A 21,603-nucleotide genomic window follows, 5' to 3' on the forward strand; every position below is an offset into this window, starting at 1 on the left:
CAGGCTCAGTAGCTGTGGCTCACAGGCTCTAGAGTGCAGGCTCAGTAGTTGTGGCGCACGGGCTTAGTTGCTCCACGGCATGTGGGATCTTCCCTGACCAGGGCTCAAACCTGTGTCCCCTGCACTAGCAGGCGGATTCTTAACCACTGCGCCATCAGGGAAGCCCCTGTCTGCTTTTTAATTCCTGGGGCCATGCCTCTGGGAAAGCCTTCTCAGAAACTCTTGACCCTAAATGGGGAGGAGATGGTGGTTTTTAGGGCTTAGGTCAACCACATCTTTCTGAAAAGTGTTAATGCTCAGTTGGAAACAGGTGAAGTGTAGGGAGAAAATTACCCTATGGGCTCAGAGGTCTTAGAAATAAGTCTCTGCTGTTAATGTTATCATAGTGAAGTCTGGTGAAGTCTTGGACTGGTTTAAGGTTTACAAGAAGGGCGATCTTGGACCTTTCTGACTTTTACCCCTCCCCTCTTCCCTGGAGCTCAAACTCTGGTCACAGGCATAATTGCAGGCTTATGAGTAAAAGATTTTATTTCACATGCTTATCAGTCTCTGCTGAACACGTGAGTCTTTTTCTGCCTTTAGTTTCTTGACCTTAGCTTCTATTTATACGCACAATACTCATCCTTTCAAATACAGGGTAATCCAATAGCAGCTACTTTTTCACGCACTCCTGAAACATAAAAATCCTAAGGACATAATAATTGCCTTTTATATTTTTTAAAAGTCTTCTCTTTCTTTAGCATTAAATTAATTTCCAAAATAGAACTCTTCCTCCTTCTTTCTCCTGACTGCCTTTTCTAGAGTTTTACTAAATGTTTTTTAGCCAATAGCTCTTTTTCTTATAAATCCTCACATTTGTTCTAATTATAAACTAGCACACATGGTGACATATGTTACTTTCTAGGCTGAATTCCAGAAAGCGATGACAAGCAAAGAAAGAAGAACTCCATAAATAAGCTGAATTTAGTCTACGGGATGGCAAATTGCCCTTACTGTTGCTTTTTTTTTTTAAATCCAAAAAGAAATTTTATTTCTAGCTGAAGCAGGTCCCAGTGTGTTTCCCCCTCCTAATAAATTATTAGCTTCTTTGAGGAAAGTAATATGTTCTAGTCATCTTTGTAATGTCATCTCCAGTGACTTTCACTAGGAGTATGCACTGAGTGTTGAACTGAATGAAATTGCATTTAGTCAAATGAGAGGTGATACCTAACAGCATTTCAGAGGAAGACAAAGAAATAAACTGCATCTTATGACATAGACATGCTGGTGTCCTTGCTATAACTTACCAGTTAACCAATTCAATAATTGTATGCAGTCAAACCTCACAATATTTTTACCTCTTTCTTAATCTCAAGTAAGAAAAGTAATATAAAGTGTGTGGAACCACTCACAGTTCCATCACCCTGCAATATATCAAATTAACAGCAGTGGTTATAAACTTTGTCTTTGTTATACATATAATACAGATATTTAAAACAAAATGGTATACGCTGAGCCCATAGGACAAAATGGTATGCTCTACATCTTGTTCTGTAGCCTGCTCTTTCACTCAGCGTTATGGGTTGAGAAGACGTTCTCATACCAATAAACATTCCTTAATAGATATTTATTGTTCTGTCATATGATTGTACCACTATTTACCTAACCAATCATCTGTCTAGGGTGTTTCCATTTTAAAAATTTATTATAATGCTTTGACATCCTTGTTGTTGTTGTTGTTTTTAGTTCTATACTCTGCTCTTATTTCCTCAGGATAAATTGCCATAGGTAGAATTGCTGGGACGAAAGATACATAGATTTTAAACTGGAACACACATTTCTGAGTCGCTGTTCAGAAAGGTTGTACTTCTATGCAGTCCCTGTTCATGTCCTTTGTCCATTTAAAAAAGGGGATGAGGGACTTCCCTGGTGGCACAGTGGTTAAGAATCTGCCTGCCAATGCAGGGGACATGGGTTCAATCCCTGGTCCGGGAAGATCCCACATGCCGCGGAGCAACTAAGCCCGTGTGCCACAACTACTGAGCCTGCGCTCTAGAGCCCGCAAGCCACAACAACTGAGCCCACGAGCCACAACTACTGAAGCCCACGCGCCTAGAGCCCATGTTTCGCAGCAAGAGAAGGCATCGAATGAGAAGCCCGCGCACCACAACGAAGAGTAGCCCCCGTTCGCCGAAACTAGAGAAAGCCCACACGCAGCAACAAAGACCCAACACAGCCAAAAATAAAAATAAGTAAAATAAATACTTTTTTTTTTAATTTCTAAAAAAAAAAAAGAAATTCTCCACCTCAAAACCAGATCATTTCACTTGCACTTTATTTTGGTTCCTTTTGTCTTGTTGTTGTTCTTCTTCTTCTTCTTTTCTTCTCTGTTATCAGTCTTCTTTAATATATAGATTTATTCTTTCAGGTGTATATTTTGGAATAGAGAGTGAAATATAATCTACCTCCAATAAATGAATGTATATATGTAATCAAGTCTCTTTCTGGACTTGCTAGTCTGCTGTATTTATCTATCTATTTCTATATCAGTAATGTATAATAAATAGTATTTATTGAGCACTTACTTGGGCTGTTCTAAATGCTTTCCATATATTAATTCAGTTAAGCCTTACATCAACTCTATGCAGAGGCAGATTTATCATGAAACTAATGAAGCTTAAGCTTCAGGGCCCTTCACTTGCACAAACCTCATCCAAGAGTCTGGGAGGGGCCCTAGCAATATATTCACACAATGTTATGTTTTTGTAAAATTTGCAAAATAAGATATGTTAATGACTGTTGGTTAAGACTGGTGGTTCTGATAAATCTTCCATCGCAATTTCTCTATGTCACTGGGAGGCATTGGAATGGCCTCTGGCCTTAAGGAGAACCTGAGTCAGTGATAGATTTAGTTAGGTTTAGTAGGATATCCTTATGTGGTTATCAGTCACTTTTGCTAGATGGCCACTGTAGGAATAGCTTCCAGGAATACTTCTACTGCCTTTTGTGCCAACTTACCCAGCATCATGACACAAAGGTACAAGCCAGAACTCTTATTACAATTTAAATGGATCTTCTGGGACTCAGCCCCAGAGGTATGTGGGCAGTGGAAAAAAACAAGGTTAAAAATAAATAACAACAGATTTCTGTGGGAAATTTTTCCAATCTATCAAAATGTAAAATTGCAAATGGAAGATTTGGTTTTTATTAATATCTGGTCAAGAAAGAAGTCCTCTCTTTTTGGGAATATTCTTGATTATTCGTTGGTTACAATGATAGCTAATCATAGCCTTTTGTGACAGGAATCACACAAAATATAATTTATCAGAATTCCTGGGTTTGTTGGACACAAACGTCTAGCAGTACTGTAAATGTCTGTTACAGCTCAGACAGAGAAGAAACGACAGAGAGAGGTTCCCAAGTTTCATAATAATACTTAGAATGTGCATATTATCAGGAACAAGTTCTGAACATGAAAAAACTTCTCTAAACAACCAATAATAAATTTTTTGATCCTGTTAGAGGAAAAGCATAAATAATTTTTCTGTTCTCTCTCTAGAAAATGATGTTCCAAAATCATTTTCATGTCAAGAGATAAAGAGTATAAAGACAAAACTACAGAGGGAAAGTATTATAGAAGTTTTTCAGGCAGTTACTTAATTTAAAAGATTATGTTATTTTCTGGATTTGTGCTGTTTGTGATATTGGTCAGCTTTTTAAAAATGTGTGATTTCTTATGATTTTTTTTTCATTATAAATAAATACTTTTCTAACTAATTTTTCAATAATTTCAAACATATAGAAAAGTTTGAAAGACTTGTGCAATTAAGACCCATATACCCCAATTTTCTATCTGATTTTGCATTCTTTTTCTTAAAAACTACCCCCGCCAACACACACACACACACACACACACACACACACACACACACACTATTGTATTAGCTTCAGACCCGTAAAACCTGGGTCCACTCCTGACTCTGTGATATGACTTTTATTGATATAATAATAAATTTACAGATGAGGAAACCGAGGTAGTGAGAGGTCAAGGCCAACAGCTGGATAATACATCGTCACATAGGATTTTTGCTATACACTATAATGCCTACTAAATTTTGTATTATTTCAGCTGTATAACTCATTTTAATTTATTTTTGTAATCTTCCTTTTTCACTGGACAATATAACTTGAATTGCTGCCATATTAGTACATATAATACTGCCTCATTCTTTCTAATGACTTCATAGTGTTCCATTATATGAATATATCACAATTTAACCAGTTCTCTCTTAATGGAAATTCAAATCTTTTATTACACAAATAAAACTGTCATGATATCCAGGTACTTCTGTCATTTCACAAATAAATGAGTATATTTGAATCAGATAAATATCCAAGAGGAAAACTATTGTGTCAAAGGGTATTTGGAGATGTCTTTTTGATACTTGGGTCAAGATGTCCATATTTGAAGAGATAATTGCCAGTACTATTTCTTTATATTGAACTACCTTCGAATTACTACGTGAATAAATTTTACTTAGTTGTGGTTAATTATGCTTTTAATTAGTGCTAAATTTGATTTGCTGTTACTTTGAGATTTTGATATTATATTCACATATGAGATTGGCTGATAGTTTTCCTTTCTGTGAGTTCTCTTGGTCAGGTTTTGGTAACAAAGTTAAGCTAACTTCACAATATGAATTTGGAAATCTATCATCTAAGCTCTCATTTATTTAGCATCTATTCTTTGAACATTTGAAGGCATTCCACTCCCAAACTGCCTGGCATGGAAGGATTTCCACAATGTACTAAGTGAAAAAAAGCAAATTTCAAAACAATATGTGTAATGTGATACCATTTTTATTTTTTTAAAAATTGTATTTAGGAATATACGTGTCTATATAGACGGATGGATGGATGGATAGATAGACAGATTTAGATAGTTAGATAGATAGATAGATAGGCAATGTTTTCAAGTATACAGGATAAAGTTTAAAAGTGTACATATAAAAAAAAAGTGTACATGTCAAACAGATAATGGTGGTGACTCCCACAGAATGGTTGTACAGGAAAGAAGGGCAAGAATTGTCAATCTTTGTAAGTTTATATATTCTTTCACAAGTTTTTCACATTTTATTTGCTTTTCTATTGAGATATAACTTATATATAGTGAAGGACACAAGTCTCAAGTATAAAGCTAACAAATGTTTACATGTGTAAACTCCTATAACCGATTGTATTTTCTAAAGATGACTTAACAATGTCTATAATCCCATGTGACTTTCCCACAGTGTGACTTGCCACTCCCCCATCAAGTGCAGAGTCTGTCTCCTCCTTTTGCACCTGGGCAGGCCTTTGTGACCACCTCAACAAACTAAGTGTGGAGGTAATATGCTGTGTGACTGTCAGGGCTAGGTCATAAAAGGAGATAGAACCTTTTCCTGGCTCTCTCTCTCTCTTTCAGGCCACTTGCCCTTGGAACCACCATGCTATGAGGAGGCCCAGTCACATGGAGAGGCTCATGTGGAGAGAAACCAAGGTCCTGGGCCCTCAACTCCAACTGAGCTCCCAGCCAACAGCCTGCACCAACTTGCCAGCCACGTGAGTGAGGCTTCTTGAAAGTGGATCTTCTAGCCCTCAGTCAAGCCACCCTAGATGACTCTGGGCGGAGAGACAAGAGCCTTCCCTGCCAAGCCCCGCCCGCAATGCAGATTCACACACACAAAAAAAAATTGTTGTTTTAAGCCGCTAGGTTTTGGACAGGTTTGTTACACAGTAATAAATAACCAGAACAACAGCACTATAACTACCACTAAATACAGAACATTTCTGTTACCCCAGAAATTCCCGCATGTACCCTCCCAGTCAACAACCCCCCAAAAGCTAACTGCTATTCTATACCTATAGCCCTGCATATTAGTTTTGCCTATGGTGAAGATTGATACAAATGAAATCATAATATATTCTTTATGTCTGGCTTCTTCTGCTTAACATGTTTTGAAATTAATTCATATTATTTCAATATTAGGGTTTGCTCTTTTTCATACATTGTATGAATATACCACCATTTATCCATTCTACTATTGGTAATTATTTGGTCATTTATTATGAATAAAGCTGCTATGCACATTCATGTACTTCTTTTGGTGGGCATAAGTACCCTGTTGCATATATACCCAGGAGTGGAATGGCTGGGTCATAGGATAGAGGTATGTGTAGTTTTAGTAGGGTGGTGGTTTTAAAGCATGTCCATGAATTCTTAGATATTACTCCATCAAGAGGTGGGGGTCTGTGTCCCCCCTCTTTGAATCTGGACTGGTCTTAGTGACTCATTTGTAACCAATAGAATGCAATGGATATGACCTTGCATCCTTGCATGACGTCTGAGGCTAGATCCAAAAAATTATGCAGCTCTACCTGGTTTTCTTGGGGCACTTGCTCTGGGAAATGTCCAGCCAGTATTTCTTCAAATACTGTTCTGCCTCATTCTCTGTTCTCCTTCTAGTACTCCATTTTTCATTCTGTCTCATATGATAAATAGACACATTCCCTTCTGTATTTTCTGTCCTTTTTTCTCTCTGTATTTCAATTTGGACATCTACTGACTTGTCGTCTAGTTATACTAGTCGTCTGTTCTGCTGTGTCTAATTTGCTATTAAACACAAAGTGTCTAGGTATTAATTTGTTATAGTGCTTTTCAGGTCAAGAAATCTCCACCTGACTCTTTTTTCATGGATTCTAACTCTCCGGTGAAATTCTCCATCTTTCGTCTATTTTCCTCATCATATTAATCATAGTTATTTTACAGTCCTCATCTGATAAATCCAATATCTGAATCATCCATAGAACTGATTCTGTTGTCTATTCTTTCTCCTTCTCTATCTCTCTCTCTGTCTCTCTTTTTTTTAGCACGCCTCATAATTTTTATTTTTTTCCCAACAACACTGTAGAAGAAAAAATGTTGAGTCTCCAGATGATATATCTTTCTTTGAACAGGATTAAATTTCCTCACAGCAGCTCGTACAGATCACCTTGAACCTGTCAAAGACAGGTTTTAACCTAGTTAATTTTTCTCTTAGTACTAGTGTGTAACCCTTACTTCTAGGGCATGTCCTTATGGGATCTCAGCCAAAGTCCCTTGTAATCACTAAGGCTCCTCCATCTTGGTGGACCTTGAACTACAACCTCTGTCTCCCCAACACTGCAGCACATGTGAAGTCTCTCCTTGTCTCTGTTCTCTCGGCTGCTATTGTTTCTCCTTGCCCATGCGGAACTTAGAAGTTATCCAATAGCATAAAGTTAATTTGTATGAAGACTGTGGGGTTCACTTCTTTGTAGTTCCCTCCTTTCCAGGACTTTGCCCCAACTACTCTGGCAGTTTCATAGTCTGTCTCTTGGGTTCTTTCTGCTTGAGAAATAAGCAACAAATTAGAAAATGCCCTCAGGGAAAAAGCAAGAGTAAATCTCATGTACTTCCCTTCTCTTAAAAACCCTAGTCCCTCAAGTCTTATCTGCATTATTTATTCTTTAATTCTGACAAAGACTCTCCTTGACCAAACTTTACTCAGGCTCCTCTGAGCCTTCTTCTCAGATGTGCCTCAACCTCGGCCCCAGGCCTGTCTTTGGCCTGCCTAACTCAGTCTTAGCAAGAATCCTCTAAGTTGGGCTTCCCTGGTGGCGCAGTCGTTGAGAATCTGCCTGCTAATGCAGGGGACACGGGTTCGAGCCCTGGTCTGGGAAGATCCCACATGCCGTGGAGCAACGGGGCCCATGAGCCACAATTACTGAGCCTGCGCGTCTGGAGCCTGTGCTCCGCAATAAGAGAGGCCACAATAGTGAGAGGCCCGCGCACCGCGATGAAGAGTGGCCCCCGCTTGCCGCAACTAGAGAAAGCCCTCGCACAGAAACGAAGACCCAACACAGCCAAAAATAAAATAAATAAATAAATAAATAAATAAAATTTAAAAAAAAAAAAAAAAAAAAAAAAAAGAATCCTCTAAGTTAGTTTAGGAAGAAGGCCCTCACCCTTCATCTGATTACCCTCAATACCTGATCAAGTTTCTCACTCCCTACCCTTGATATCTGATTACTCTGGCTTGCCTTCAGCAAAAATCCTAAATTAGTTTAGCAAGAATCTCCCTACCCTTGATGTTTCCTCTTAGTAATTTTCCATTATTGACACCCTCATTTTGCTTATTGGCTATAAATCCTCAGCTCTCATTGCTGTATTTGGAGTTGAGCTTGATCACTCTCCCCTACTGCAATGCCCCCATTGCAATGGACTTGAATAAAGTCTTCCTTACCATTTAAAAAAGTGTTTTGCAAATGAACAAAGAAAACAAAACTAAAGAATAGTAAGAAACAGACTTATAGATACATGGAGCAAACTGGTGTTTGCCAGAGGAGAAGGAGGCAGGGGGTTGAGTGAAATAGGTGAAGAAGTTTAAGAGATACAAACTTCAAGTTATAAAATGAGTAAGTTACAGGGGTGTAGAGTTAGAGTTAATACTGTAAGGTTAACTAAATTTTAATTAAGAGTTAATAATGTAATGATTTTGTATGGTGACAGATAATTACTGGGCTTGCGGTGATCATTTCATAATGCATTTAATTGTTGGATCACCATGTTGTACACCTGAAACTAACACAATATTTTACAGTCAACTATATTTCAATTTAAAGAAAAAGAAGAAAAAAAAGCAGGGCCTTAGAAATTTTGGTTCTTTTTTCCTTCCCTGTTTCAAATTCATGTTATGGTTTTGGTTGGGTAATGGATAAGAAGTGTCATCAGTGGGCGTGTTGCCCAAGGTGGGCTGACTGGTGGGATTCTGTCCAAAGGTGACCATGTTTAGATTCTGACACAGAATGATGAATAGGTCACAGTGGCTTTTTTTGTATTGTATTGTATTTGTTCATTTTCTTTTATTTATTTATTTTTTAAATAAATGTATTTATTTAAAATAAATAAATAAATAAATAACTGGGTTTTTTTTTTTAAGACATTTATTTAGGCTGCGCTGGGTCTTAGTTGTGGCACTCGGGATCTTTGTTGCGGCCTGTGGGATCTGCATTTTTTAGTTTAGTTGCAGTGTGTGGACTTAGTTGCGGCATGAAGGATCTAGTTCCTGACCAGGGATCGAACTCAGGCCCCCTGCGTTGGGAGCACAGCGTCTTACCCACTGGACCACCAGGGAAGTCCCTTAAAAAAGTGTTTTAAAAGGTTTCTGTTGTTGTTGTTTTGAGTTTCTAGGAATTTGTCCATTTCATCTAGGATATCCAATTTTTTGGCAAACAGTTGTTCACAGTACTCTCTTATAACCCTTTTTATTTCTGTAGCATGTAGTAGCGTCCCCACTTTAATTTCTGATCTTAGTAATTTGAATCTTCTCTCTTTTTTCCTTAGTCTACCTAGCCAAAGGTTTATCAATTTTGTTGATCTTTTCAAAGAATCAACTTTTGGTTTCATTGATTTCCTGTGCTGTTTTTCTGTTCTCTCTGTTATTTATCAATGCTCTAATATTTATTATTTCCTTCTTTCTGCTAGCTTCGAGTTTAGTTTGTTCTTCTTTTTCTAGTTCCTTAACTTGTAAAGTTAGTTTGTTGATTTGAGATATTGCATGTTTTTTAACATAAGCATTTATAGCTGTAAATTTCCCCCTTAGCACTGTTTTTATTGCATCTCCTAAGTTTTGGTATATATATATTTTTAAATTGATGTATAGTTGATTTACAATGTTGTGTGGTATATTGTGGGGTTTTTTTAAGATTTTTTTTTTTGATGTGGACCATTTTTAAAGTCTTTATTGAATTTGTTACAATATTGCTTCTGCTTTATGTTTTGGTTTTTTGGCCATGAGGCATGTGGGATCTTAGCCCCCTGACCAGGGATTGAACCCACACCCCCTGCATTGGAAGGCAAAGTCCTAACTACTGGACCGCCAGGAAGTCCCTGGTATTTTGCGTTTTCATTTTCATTTGTCTCTAAGTATTTTCTAATTTCTCTTGTGATTTCTTCTTTGGTCTATTGGTTGTTTAAAAGTATATTGTTTAGTTTCCAAAATTTTGTGAATTTCCCCATTTTCCCTTTGTTATTGATTTCTAACTTCATTTCTTTGTGGTCAGAGAAGACATGTCCCATGTTCACTTGGGAAGAATGTGCATGCTGCTGTTGTTGAGTGGAGTGTTCTGTATATGTCTGTTAGATCTAGTTGGCTTATCAGGTTGTTCAAGTCCTCTGTTTCCTTACTCATCTTCTGTCTGGTTGTTCTATCCATTACTGTGAGTGGGATATTGATGTCTCCAACTATTACTGTAGAACCATCTATTTCTCCCTTCAATTCTGTCAGTTTTTGCTTCATAAGTTTTCAGCCATTATTTCTTCAAGTGTTCTCTCTGCCCCTTTGGCTCTCTCTTCTCCTTCTAGAAATCCCACAGTGTTGTCTCTTTTATGAGGGCCTATAGTTCTCTTAGGCTCTGTTTGCTTTTCTTCAATCTTTTTTCTTTCTGTTCTTTGCCTTGATGATCTCTATTATCTTACCTTTAAGTTTGCTGATTCTTTTTTTCTGCTTGCTCAAGTGTGCCCTTGAATTCTTCTAGCAAATTTTTCATTTCAGTTATTGTACTTTTCAGCTCTGGAATTTCTTTTTGGTTTCTTTTCAAGCTTCCTATCTCTTTATTGATACTTCTGTTTTGTTCACACATCATTTTCTTGATTTTCTCCACATTTTCTTAAGTTATCTGAGCATCTTTAAGATAGTTTTTTTAAAGTCTGTCTAGTATATCTGCCATTAGGTCTTTTTCAGGAACAGTTTCTGCTGATTTATTTTTTTCCTTTGAATGGGTCAAACTTTCCTATTTCTTTGTATGCCTTGTGATTTTTTTGTTGAACGCTGGACATTTGAATCTAGTAATGTGGTAATTTGCAAATCAGATTCTCCCTTTTCCCCAGCATTTGCTATTTTTTGCTATTTTTGTTGTTTTGATTACTGTAAAATCTGTCTCTTTGCCACGGATCAGCCTGAGGTATAAACTTAAGGTCTTCTCAGGTCTTTTCTCAGCCTTTTGGGCATGTATGGTTACTTTCTAATTTTCCCCATGAATACGGTTGCTTTTTAATATACTAGTCTTTAATACCTGGCTCCCCAAAAGGTAAAAAGTGAAAATGAAGGATGGGGGTGGGGGGGTGGGAGAGGGAAGGTGCTGGTCCATTAAATCCCCAGGAAGTCACTTCAGCTAAAGCATCTTGCAACAATGGAGAGAGGTACTACAACAACAATAGCTGCCCCCTCTTTGTCTGTACATTTGTGTTCAGAAGCAGAAATCAGAGCACAGATCCCCAGTGTTTGGAGGATAGGTGACTTTTTGCCCTCCCTGGCTCCTACAAGCTGTTGACTGAAAAAAAAAATGCACAACGTGAGATTTGTGAGTTAAGTTTTATTTGGGGCAAAATGAAGACTATAGCCTGGGAGACAGCATTTCAGATAGCTCTGAGAAACTGCTCCAAAGAGTGGGGAGGTCAGTATATATGTGATTTTGGTGAAGGGGGAGTACATGCAATCAAGCACATATTTTTTGCAGTTTTCTGCTAGTCTTGTGAAGGTTACTGCTAGTCACAAGGAGCAGACATCACCGTAAAGGATTTTAGTGCTTTTCTAGATATGAGGAGATACAAGAATTGCAAGAATTGGACTCCTGAAAATATCTAACTATCCGAAGACCTGTTCTTCCAGTTTTTCCCAGAGCACAGAGTGACTCATTCCTGATCTCCACCCTGAACACTTTTCAGGGGATGGTGAAGGTCAGCAGCTGCAGTGGCTCATAATTTGATCCTTATAGAGGTAGATGGCAAGTTCCAATTTGTAGGTGACAAAGCTGTGTGCAAGCTGCTCCAGGAACACGTGTACTGCCATGCAGCTGGTGGTGAAGGATGGGTAGCTGCTACTGTGCAAAGAGCTGAAGTTGACCAAAATTAACAGCGATTTACTGTCCAAGTCTTCCCCTAGAAGTTACCAGCCTTCAACAGAGTCCAGAGTTCCAAAATAAGTACATCAGACAGATTCAGCTAGTGGAATTGTTATTTAGGTGGGGAGTCAGATTCCTGGTGCCTCCTACTCTGCCATCTTCCCAGATCCTCTATTTCACTTATTTTCATTGTTTTCATTTTGGTAAACAACTGCTTTTGGCTATGCTCTAGCCTAGAGCTCAACTTTTGTGTTCCACAAGTTTTGATAACGGTGTCTTCATTTTTTTTGCTATTAAATTATGACTTTATTGTCCCGTACCAGATAATGCAGCCTATACTACTTGTATTATTTTTGCTTTGGTACCTTTGAGGGTTTTTTTGAGATTTAAAATACGGTTAATTTTTGGTAATGGGTTAAAATACATTTTAAAAAATGCCTGAGTCCACACAGATACCACAATTAGAGACAGAACAGGAAGAAGGAGGAAAGGGAAGGCTGTTAGATGCAGAGGGTCTCCAGCTGTGCTCCAGGGATTACCACAGGAGCAGCGGCCCTCTGGAGCGGGGAGGGGAGGGAGCTACGTGGAATCAGGTCGTCCCCTCCCACATGCTTTGCCGGCCATGCCCTCGGGCCCCCTCCACTTCCAGGCGTGCGACTCCTAGAAGGAGAGCCTAGGGACCTGTCCTAGATACACGTGGGGGGCGCTGCAGCTGGTGACGAGGGGCCTGAGGGAAGGGAGGGGCGAGAGCTTCGGGGCCCGCAGGTCTGAGGAGGCGCCCGCGCCAGGCCGCATGCAGCCCACCGAAGTCCCACCACCCGGAGCGCGGGGCTCGGGTGATCTCGGTGCGCCCAGGGCGGCCCAGACGCCGCAGGGGGTCCGTCCCCTCCAGGTCCGGCCTGGGCGGCCACACGCGCCTCCGCCTCCCGGCCCAGCGGGGACGCGCGCAGGGCAGCTCGGGGCGGGGCCGGCGGAGGCGCGCGGCCTCCGGAAGCGCCTTTCCCGGAAGGTAGGGAGGCGCTGCCGGCCTCGGGGGGCGGCCTCGGCGATGGCGGGTGGGCGGCGGGAGCGCTGTTTCTAGCCCGCAGAGCCGCGCCGCTGGAGGATGGCCTCGCTCGGACCGGCAGCTACGGGCGAGCAGGTCCCGGGGGCTGAGGCGGAGCCGGGCGCCGCGGGGCCGCCGCCGCCCCCGCCGCCGCCGCCGCCGCCGTCCTCTCTGGGGCCCCTGCTCCCCCTGCAGCGGGAGCCGCTGTACAACTGGCAGGCGACCAAGGCGTCGCTGAAGGAGCGCTTCGCGTTCCTCTTCAACTCGGAGCTGCTGAGCGATGTGCGCTTCGTGCTGGGCAAGGGCCGCGGCGCCGCCGCCGCCGCTGGGGGTCCGCAGCGCATCCCCGCCCACCGCTTCGTGCTGGCTGCCGGCAGCGCCGTCTTCGACGCCATGTTCAACGGCGGCATGGCCACCACGTCGGCCGAGATCGAGCTGCCCGACGTGGAGCCCGCCGCCTTCCTGGCGCTGCTGAGGTGAGCGGCGGGCGCCGAGCCGGCCTCCCCAACCCCGCGGTGTCCTTGGGCAAGGCTCTCCTTACCCTCCCGGCCTCAGTTTCCTCCCGAGTCTGTGATGCTCGGGAAGGGCGAAACCGAAATCTGTCGGCCGGGACGGCTGCCCGCCGGCTGTGAGAGTAAATATTAGTGTCTAGGGCCAATTAGCGTGCGTTTTCACGTTCCAGTAGCGGGTAGTTGCCCACGCTTGGGAATTAGAGAAGTGGTGAGGACAGAGTATGGGTCAGGTTGTCCTGATTGCCCTTTTGCGACGTTTTAGGTTTTTGTTGGGGGAGAGGGATACTTGGGAAGTCTTGTAGACGAGATGACCTTTAAAATTTTTTTAAATTTATTTTTACTTTTATTTTATTTTATTTTTATGCCCTTACGCCTTTTTCATTCGTGTTAGTTGTCATGATCCAGGACAGTGAATATCAAAACAAGTAAGTTTGGCTTTAGCTACCTTTTGTTCCTACAGACAAGGTTATGTTTGCTTAAAAACGAATCTCCCTTTCGATGTTAAGAGTTTGCTTTTTGATTATTTGAGGATAGAAGATTGACTTCTGATTAATTTTATTTAATGGAAGAGAGCTAATAGTTTGGCATTATTAGTTTTATTCACAAAAGGCCATTTAGGAAGGTGTAGGTATTGTTTTCTACAATTTTACAAATGGGACTGCGGCCCAGAGAAGTCAAGTAACTTGAAGAGGTAACAGAGCCAAGTGTGTTTCAATATACCAAGATAAACTTTTAGCTGCCTGAGTAGAATGTATCATTAAAATAGCAGTCTTGGGTGGTACTGAGACAAAAACAGGTAGGTCAGTGAAACAGATAAATACTCCACAAAGGCTCACAGCTCTCAGGAAGATCAAGGAAATTGAATACAAAGTTAACACAACACAGGTAGAAAAGAAATACTAAAATCCCATTAATAAGTGGATAAAGACAGGATAGATAGGGAAAGAAAAAATAATAATTAACAATGAATGTTTAACTTCGATAGTAATTAAAGAAGTGCAAATTAAAAAGTGTAGTACTTTTCCTCTTCTATTAAACCCTCCAGTTTTTTTTTTAAGATAACGTCTGGGGAGCCGTCTCTGACAGAGGTGGTGGTAAAACAGTCTGGCACTGTAGATTGTTTCCCCCACAGGTAGGATGTATTCAAGTACTGAAAATGTTCCCCACAAAAATATTTAAGGCAGGATTATTTATAGTAGTGAGGAGGTAGTCAAGCAGAGAGAATGGTTAGATAAACAGTGATAGGTGCATTTGATGGAATGTAGTGCAGCAACTAAGTATGATATTCATGAAGACTAGGGAATAATATTAATGTGGAAAATGTATATAATTAGCATTTGAAACTGTGCTCACTATGATTAAAAACTGGGAAAAGAAACAGCAAATGTATACTTAGAGAAAAGGAGAGAAGGAAATATACCAAAATGCTAACCAAAGTTGTGTTGGAATGGTAAGATGATGTTGACTTTCTTTTTCTCTTTGTTTCTCATACTTTTTATAATTTAGTTCAATTACATTTATATAGGGGGAAAAACAACTCAAAAGCTAGGATCTAGATCATTTTGGTTTTTGGTTTGAAGTCAGACAGGAGGATTGGTTATAGCTCATTTAGATTTTCTAAACTAGAAGTATTCTTTAATGAGCTGTTGGTCCACCTGCATTGTAATCACCTGGAGTACTTGTTAAATTTGTAGGTCTCTTCCTCCCTCCTTACAATATTGTAATGTTTGGAGGTGGGACCTTGAGAGCATATTTAATACTCTCCCTAAATACTGATACGTGAGAGCCACTGATCTAAAAATATTGTTGGGTAGCTTTTTCCTTTAAAAAATATTGAGATTGCTAGGATAAGAATGTAGAGGGAAAATGCTGATTTCATATTTTCACTGAAGCTGTTGATGAGTCAGTCCTTTCCCATCAATAGAAAATAAGTGAATTAATCTGAGTCCTTGAAATTTTCCTGTTTTCAGCGTAGTCGTGGTATTTGTCCTTCAGGTTCTAGTCATTGTTCTATTCTGAAAGTGATTTTTAAACTTAGGTTATTGGCTGGTTGTGAAGCATAGGTGCTGTACTTACCTATTATTGTGTGACAAAAAGATGTCTCACAGTACTTGCTGAGGTGGAAAAGCAGGTTAGCTTGGGCATACTTTTATGTTTACAACTTGAATTAGTTAATATTACTTAAAGGCTTTTGAACTTGAGTTTGAAGCACTTTAAGAAACTGCTCACTTTGATCTGCCAGACCTTTAAGTGATGTTTTTTAGTTGCTCATTTGAGAAATACTGCCTCCCTTGTTATGGACTTCGTCTTCTTTCTCTATTATATCCACATATCCAGTCCTGTTCATTCCACCTATTCAGCAATCTCTTGAATCTTCTCTTTATCCCAAGCACCTTTACCATAGCTGAGACACCTGCTGTAAAAATCTCCTCTTTTATTTCCCCACATATACCCCTAATCCCTTCCGATCATTCTTTGTACAATAGCCGAGGTAACTTTATAATAATACAGACCTTATTATATTCTTTTCCTAGTTTAAACCCTCCCAGTGACTCCTGATTGTTCTTAAAATAAATCCGAATCCTTAATGTGGTCTCTAAGGCCCTATCTGGTCTGAGACCTGTCTAAAAAAAAGAAAAAAGAAATACTGCCTCCCTGTGCCAGTCACTGTTTTAGATATTGGATACAGCAGTGAACAAGAAAAAGTCCCTGCCCTCGTGGAGCTTATAATCCAGTAGGGAGAAACAAAGATATAATGTCAAGTACTGGTAAGTATTTTAAGGAAAAATGATCAAGTCATGAGGGAAGGAGCATTCTAAGCAAGGAAAAACATGTTTAAGGCCCCAAATTTCTCCTGTTAGAGGAATTGCAAGAGTAAACCAGTGTGGTTTGAGCAGATAGAATACAGGGGAAAGTGGTAGAAGATGAGGTCAAAAAGATAGGCTGGCCAGGATCATGCAGGGCTGTAGAGCCTGTGGAAGGACTTGGATTCCCTCTGGTGTATGGTGGGAAGCATTTGAACAGGGGAGCGATATGATCTGGTTTACATTTTTAAAAACCTCATTCTGGCAGTTGTTTGGAGATTAGACTGTGGAAGGAGTAAAATGAGTAGCAGGGAATTGAATAAAAGAGGCTTTTGCAGTAGTTCAGGCAAGAGCTGATGGTGGGTTATATATACCAGGGTGGTAGTGATGGACATGATGAGAAGTAGTCAAAATCTGGATATATTTTGAAGGTAGAACCAAGAAGATTTACCAGACATCCAAGGAGGGATATAAGAGCAGCCAGTTAGAAATACGAACCTGGAGTTTAGGGAAGAGCTTCTTGCTGAATGTAAATTTGAAAGTTAAGAGTAAATGGTATTTAAACCATGAGGCCAGATGAGATTACCTAGGGAAGGAATGTGTAATAGACTGTGAAGAGAAGGAGGTACAGGGATGAGCTCTGGGACCCTTCAGCAGGTAGAGATGTAGCAGAGGAGGAGGAGCATAGGATGAGACTGAGACACAACTGTCAGTGGAATTAGAAGGGAAAGCAAGGAGCCCACTTGGTGTCCTGAAAGTCATGTTAAAGAAAGTGCTCCAATAAAGAGGGAATTGTTGACTATGTTAAATGCTGCTGAGAGTTGGGTAAAATGAGAACATTGAATTGATTATTGGTTTTGACAAAATTGAGGCTATTGATAGCCCTGGCAAGAGTGATTTCAACAAAAGGATTAGAGTAGATTGGGGAGAAAATATGAAGTGAGGAGCTGGAGACCACTAGTATAAATAATCCTCTCAGGGAGTTTTGTTGCCAAGAGGAACAGAGAAATGGAGCGGTGGCTGGAAGGAGACATGGGTTCCTCAGGTGACAACTATTCCTCAGGTTCTGTCTTCAGCTGTCTTCTTCCTTTCTCCCATTAACCCATGGCACTACATACTCCCCCAGCTATATTGCCAAACTTGTACTCAGCCCGAACCCAATTTCCAGCTGGACAATCACAAACGAATGTCTAGTACCCATACAGATGGACATGTGAACCGTAAAAATATCTAACACTTAATGAGTGCTTGCCACGTTCCGCTTACCGTTTGTTCCTAAGGACCTTGTGGGAACTCAAATTCCAAAACAGTCTTTGAGGCAGGCACGCTTATTAGGCCCTGTGTCAGTCAGCGTTTGCCACAATAATGCTATAAAGCACCCCAAAACTCAGGGGCTTAAAAAGAACAATCATTTATTCTTCCTTTGAATATTCTTGTTCTGTGGGTCAGTTGGGGATTGATTCAGGTGGGCTTGGCTCCAAGCTGTAGTTTGGTTCCAGTCTGTTCCATGTGTTTCTTATCCTGTTTGGACCAGTCTTGAAGATTCAGCCCCCTTCTCTTAATTTTTTCCAGCATTGCTTCAGACAGACCACTGCCTTTAGACTTAGCTATCTCCATTCTTCACACTGTTAACAAAGTTCTTTCTCTCACATCCAGACATTATCACGATTCCCCTGAATCTCTTAATGTCTTCTTTTTGCATACAGGATGCAGTTTAAACATTTCAGCAGGTATACAAGACCTTTATGATTTGATATCTATTCCCCTTCCTCTCCAGCTGCTCAGTGCCCCGACTCTACTGATGGCCTTTCCCTTATTTTAATACTTGCCTTCTAAAGCCTCCTTGCCTTTGTACTTAGTCTTTCTGCCTAGAAGATTTCCACACTTAATTACCACCCTTCAGATATACTTCAGGCTTTATCTCCTCTATAAAACATCATTAATTTTGCACTCTGCCTCATCTAATCTCTTGTAGCAAGTTTTGTATCTATTGCTGTACAACAAACCGCTCCAACACTTAGCAGCTTAAACATGGTTTTATTATCTTTCAGGGTTGTGTGGGAGGTTCTTATAGCATATTCTTCAGGTCTCCCATGCAGTCATAGTCTGATAGCAGTTGGGGCTGGAGTCATCTGGAGGTTTGATTCAGACTGAGTTGGCTGAACCTTTTTCTCTCTTTCTCCATGTCTTCTCTAGCTGATCTTTCCAGCAGGGTAGCTTGACTTCTTGGATAACAGCAGCCCATGGCTCCAGAAAGCACAAAAGTAGGAGCTGCCAAGCATCCTCAAAGTTTAGGTCCCAGACTGGCATAGTGTTAACTTCTGCCACATTCTGTTAGTTAACGAGAGGCAAACAGGATTAGCCCAGATTCCTTATGGGACAGATCTATATAAGGGTATGGATAGTAGGAGGTGTGATTTATTGGTGCCATCTTTAGAGATTAGTTATCAAACCATGCCTAATGCATAATTCTGTTATAATTATGACATTACTTTTTAATCATTTTATTACCATACCATAAGCTTTTTATGGGCAGAGCTATCTCTCCCATATTTGTATTTCTAGGACCTGTCTTAGTGTCTTGTTATTATATAGTCCCTCAATAAATGTTTTTGAGTAAAATGAAAGAATCAGTAGTGATACACAGTTTCTTGTACATGATCTTGTGATTTTTCTAATTTAAAATGAAGTTTTTGCCTTAGTCTTTTAATTTTTAAATTAGATTAAATGTAACCTAAGTTTTATCTTTTGGAAAGCCATTCATCTTCGGGGAGAAATCAGAAATAGTTTGATGACCTGTAATTATTTCTCTGTGCTCTTGTCCTTAGAGATAGTGTATCAGAGCTGAAATGTTCACTTTAAAATACAAAGTATTGGACTTCCCTGGTGGTGCAGTGGATAGGACTCCACGCTCCCAATGCAGGGGGCCCGGGTTCGATCCCTGGTCGGGGAACTAGATCCCACATGCATGCTGCAACTAAGAGTTCGCATGCCACAACTAAGGAGCCCAGAGCCACAACTAAGACCCAGTGCAACCAAATAAATAAATATTTAAGAAAAAAAAAAAAAAAGACCAGGTCGTTATGTCCAAGTGGAATAATTTGGACATACATGTGTACATGTAATGTAACAAATACATTACAAAGCAAAATATAAAAAAAAAAAAAAAAAAAAAAATACAAAGTATTGTGCTAATATTATGTTTAATTTTTAATTATATTTTGTAAACACTGGCTTACATAGTTTTTTTATTATAGCAGTTTTAATAATTAAATAGAATGTAGAGAAAACATGTATGTATTGATAAAATATGAATCAAGATGATTCTTGGATTTTCAAGTAGCCTTTTTTCTTATTAGAAATGAAAATGGTTTCCCTACCAATGTTAGCTCGAAACCTGTACTGAATTGTCTAGTCGGCTAACATGTATTCATTAAAGCTTAGCCAGGTGCCCACACTGTGTCCGATGCTGTAGGAAAGATATAGGGAAAAAATATAAGAAACACAGAGTTCCCTTTCTTATTGTTTATAGTCTAGTATTTATTTATAACTTGCATTGCTCCAAAAAGAATTTAAAATGTCTTACAAGAAACACAAGGATAAGAAATAAAACAGAGCCAAGATGAAGCCAATACAAAAATGCATGCTATAGGTACTCTACAAACTTAATTTTGATAATTTTAGCAACTATTACAAAAAGAGAAACCTGACTAGTCAGTTACAATTCATAGTGTTTGTAGATTAAAAACAAACCAACTGCTTAGGAGATGCACAACTCTGTCTGACAATAAGATCAGTTTAAAAAAAAATTCCTGATGCAGTCCCCTCATAAAGAAGGCATTACTGGGACTTCCCTGGTGGTGCAGTGGTTAAGAATCCGCCTGCCAATGCAGGGGACACGGGTTCGAGCCCTGGTACAGGAAGATCCCACATGCCGTGGAGCAACTAAGCCCGTGTGCCACAACTACTGAGCCTGCGCTCTGGAGCCCGCGAGCAACAACTACTGAGCCCGTGCGCCCTAGAGCCCATGCTCTGCAATGAGAAACCCACGCACCACAACGAAGAGTAGCCCCCGCTCGATGCAACTAGAGAAAAGCCTGCGCGCAGCAACGAAGACCCAACGCAGCCCAAAAACATAAATAAATGAAGGCATTACTGACATGAGTAGTATCCTCAATCTATGTCTTTAGATATAAATGTAGATGTTTCTTAAATATATTCGAGCCAAAGGTATATTACTGAGGTATAATTTCATAAAAGCAATTTGAATGGGGTTTTGGACCATACAGAATAGTCTAAAAACACAATTCTTTGGTTCCTGGAATGTTCTTCCTACCCTCTTTTCATCTTTTAGATCTCAGGTAGAAATTCTTGTAGGAAGCTTTTCCAGATCTCCCTGTCAGGGGCCCCACTTACAGATTCTTAAAGAACCATGTACTTCAACTTTGTGGAGCTGGTTTCCTTAAGTTTGAATCTACTCAAACAAATGGTAATAAAGGCCCCACATTTCAGCTCTATATTTTATAACTCTAGTAATTTTTGCTTGAAAAAAAATTAAGACAGATGTAAAGACTTCTTCCTATCTTGCCCTTAAAACAAAAACTTCCCAGGTTTCTAGTTTAGGAAGGGAACTGAGCATGATGTTAGCCTTCTCTCTGCCCCAGTTAAACTGTAAAGAAATACAAAAGGAAATAAATCCATTACAGTGAAGACAAAAAAAGGAGAGAGATTGGAAGCCAATGTAGAAAAGGAACAAGGCAGTTGGAAGTGTGTTGATGATGAAATGGAGTGGCCAAGTCTGGAGCCCAGAATCCAGAGCATGAGGAACTACAGTGGTGGTGGGAGCTGCCTTTCCTGGCTGAGCCCCAGCACGGCTCTTGGTGGAGAGTTGGTAGTGCAGAGGGTGAAAATGAGAAGGTAGGGTTAAAACATGGGCATTAATTTAAAGCCTGTTTATAGGCCATCCCCTCAAACCCCCTCTTGTATGCTAACTCCTGGTGACATCTGACAGGCTCCTCTTTAAATAAACTAGACAAACCACCTGGGGAGAACTAGGGTGCTGATTTGGTTTAGGGACTCCAGGGTAATGGCATGGGGGGGGGCGGTTGGTCTCTCTAACCTAAAGGCTGCTTTCCCACTCTAATGCAAGGTGCCAGTCAGCAAGCCTCCCACATGCACAGCTCCCAGCCACCCTTTCCATTTTGGAGAAGGTTTTAGCTGGAAAGCACTCCTATACTTACACAGCAGCAAAGAAAACTTACCAGCTACCAGGATATTCAACTGGAGATAATCATTAATCTTT

General features: G+C 40.3%; 1 protein-coding gene across 3 annotated transcripts in view; it reads left to right on the forward strand.

Moving 5' to 3' along the window:
• Nucleotides 1-12,925: 12,925 nt before the first annotated feature.
• BTBD1 (BTB domain containing 1) overlaps nucleotides 12,926-21,603 on the forward strand; it is a 43,962-nt gene continuing 35,284 nt past the window's right edge. For 2 of the 3 annotated variants that reach the window (XM_059912360.1, XM_059912361.1), the window contains exon 1: nucleotides 12,932-13,461. In XM_059912360.1, coding sequence (XP_059768343.1) covers nucleotides 13,046-13,461 — 416 coding nt within the window. In that variant the 5' untranslated portion in view covers nucleotides 12,932-13,045. Of the gene's footprint in view, nucleotides 13,462-21,603 lie in introns of all 3 variants that reach the window. The other variant, XM_059912362.1, reaches the window with a different exon arrangement.

This window comes from Balaenoptera ricei, chromosome 2 (assembly GCF_028023285.1).
Source record: "Balaenoptera ricei isolate mBalRic1 chromosome 2, mBalRic1.hap2, whole genome shotgun sequence".
Taxonomy (NCBI): domain Eukaryota; kingdom Metazoa; phylum Chordata; class Mammalia; order Artiodactyla; family Balaenopteridae; genus Balaenoptera; species Balaenoptera ricei.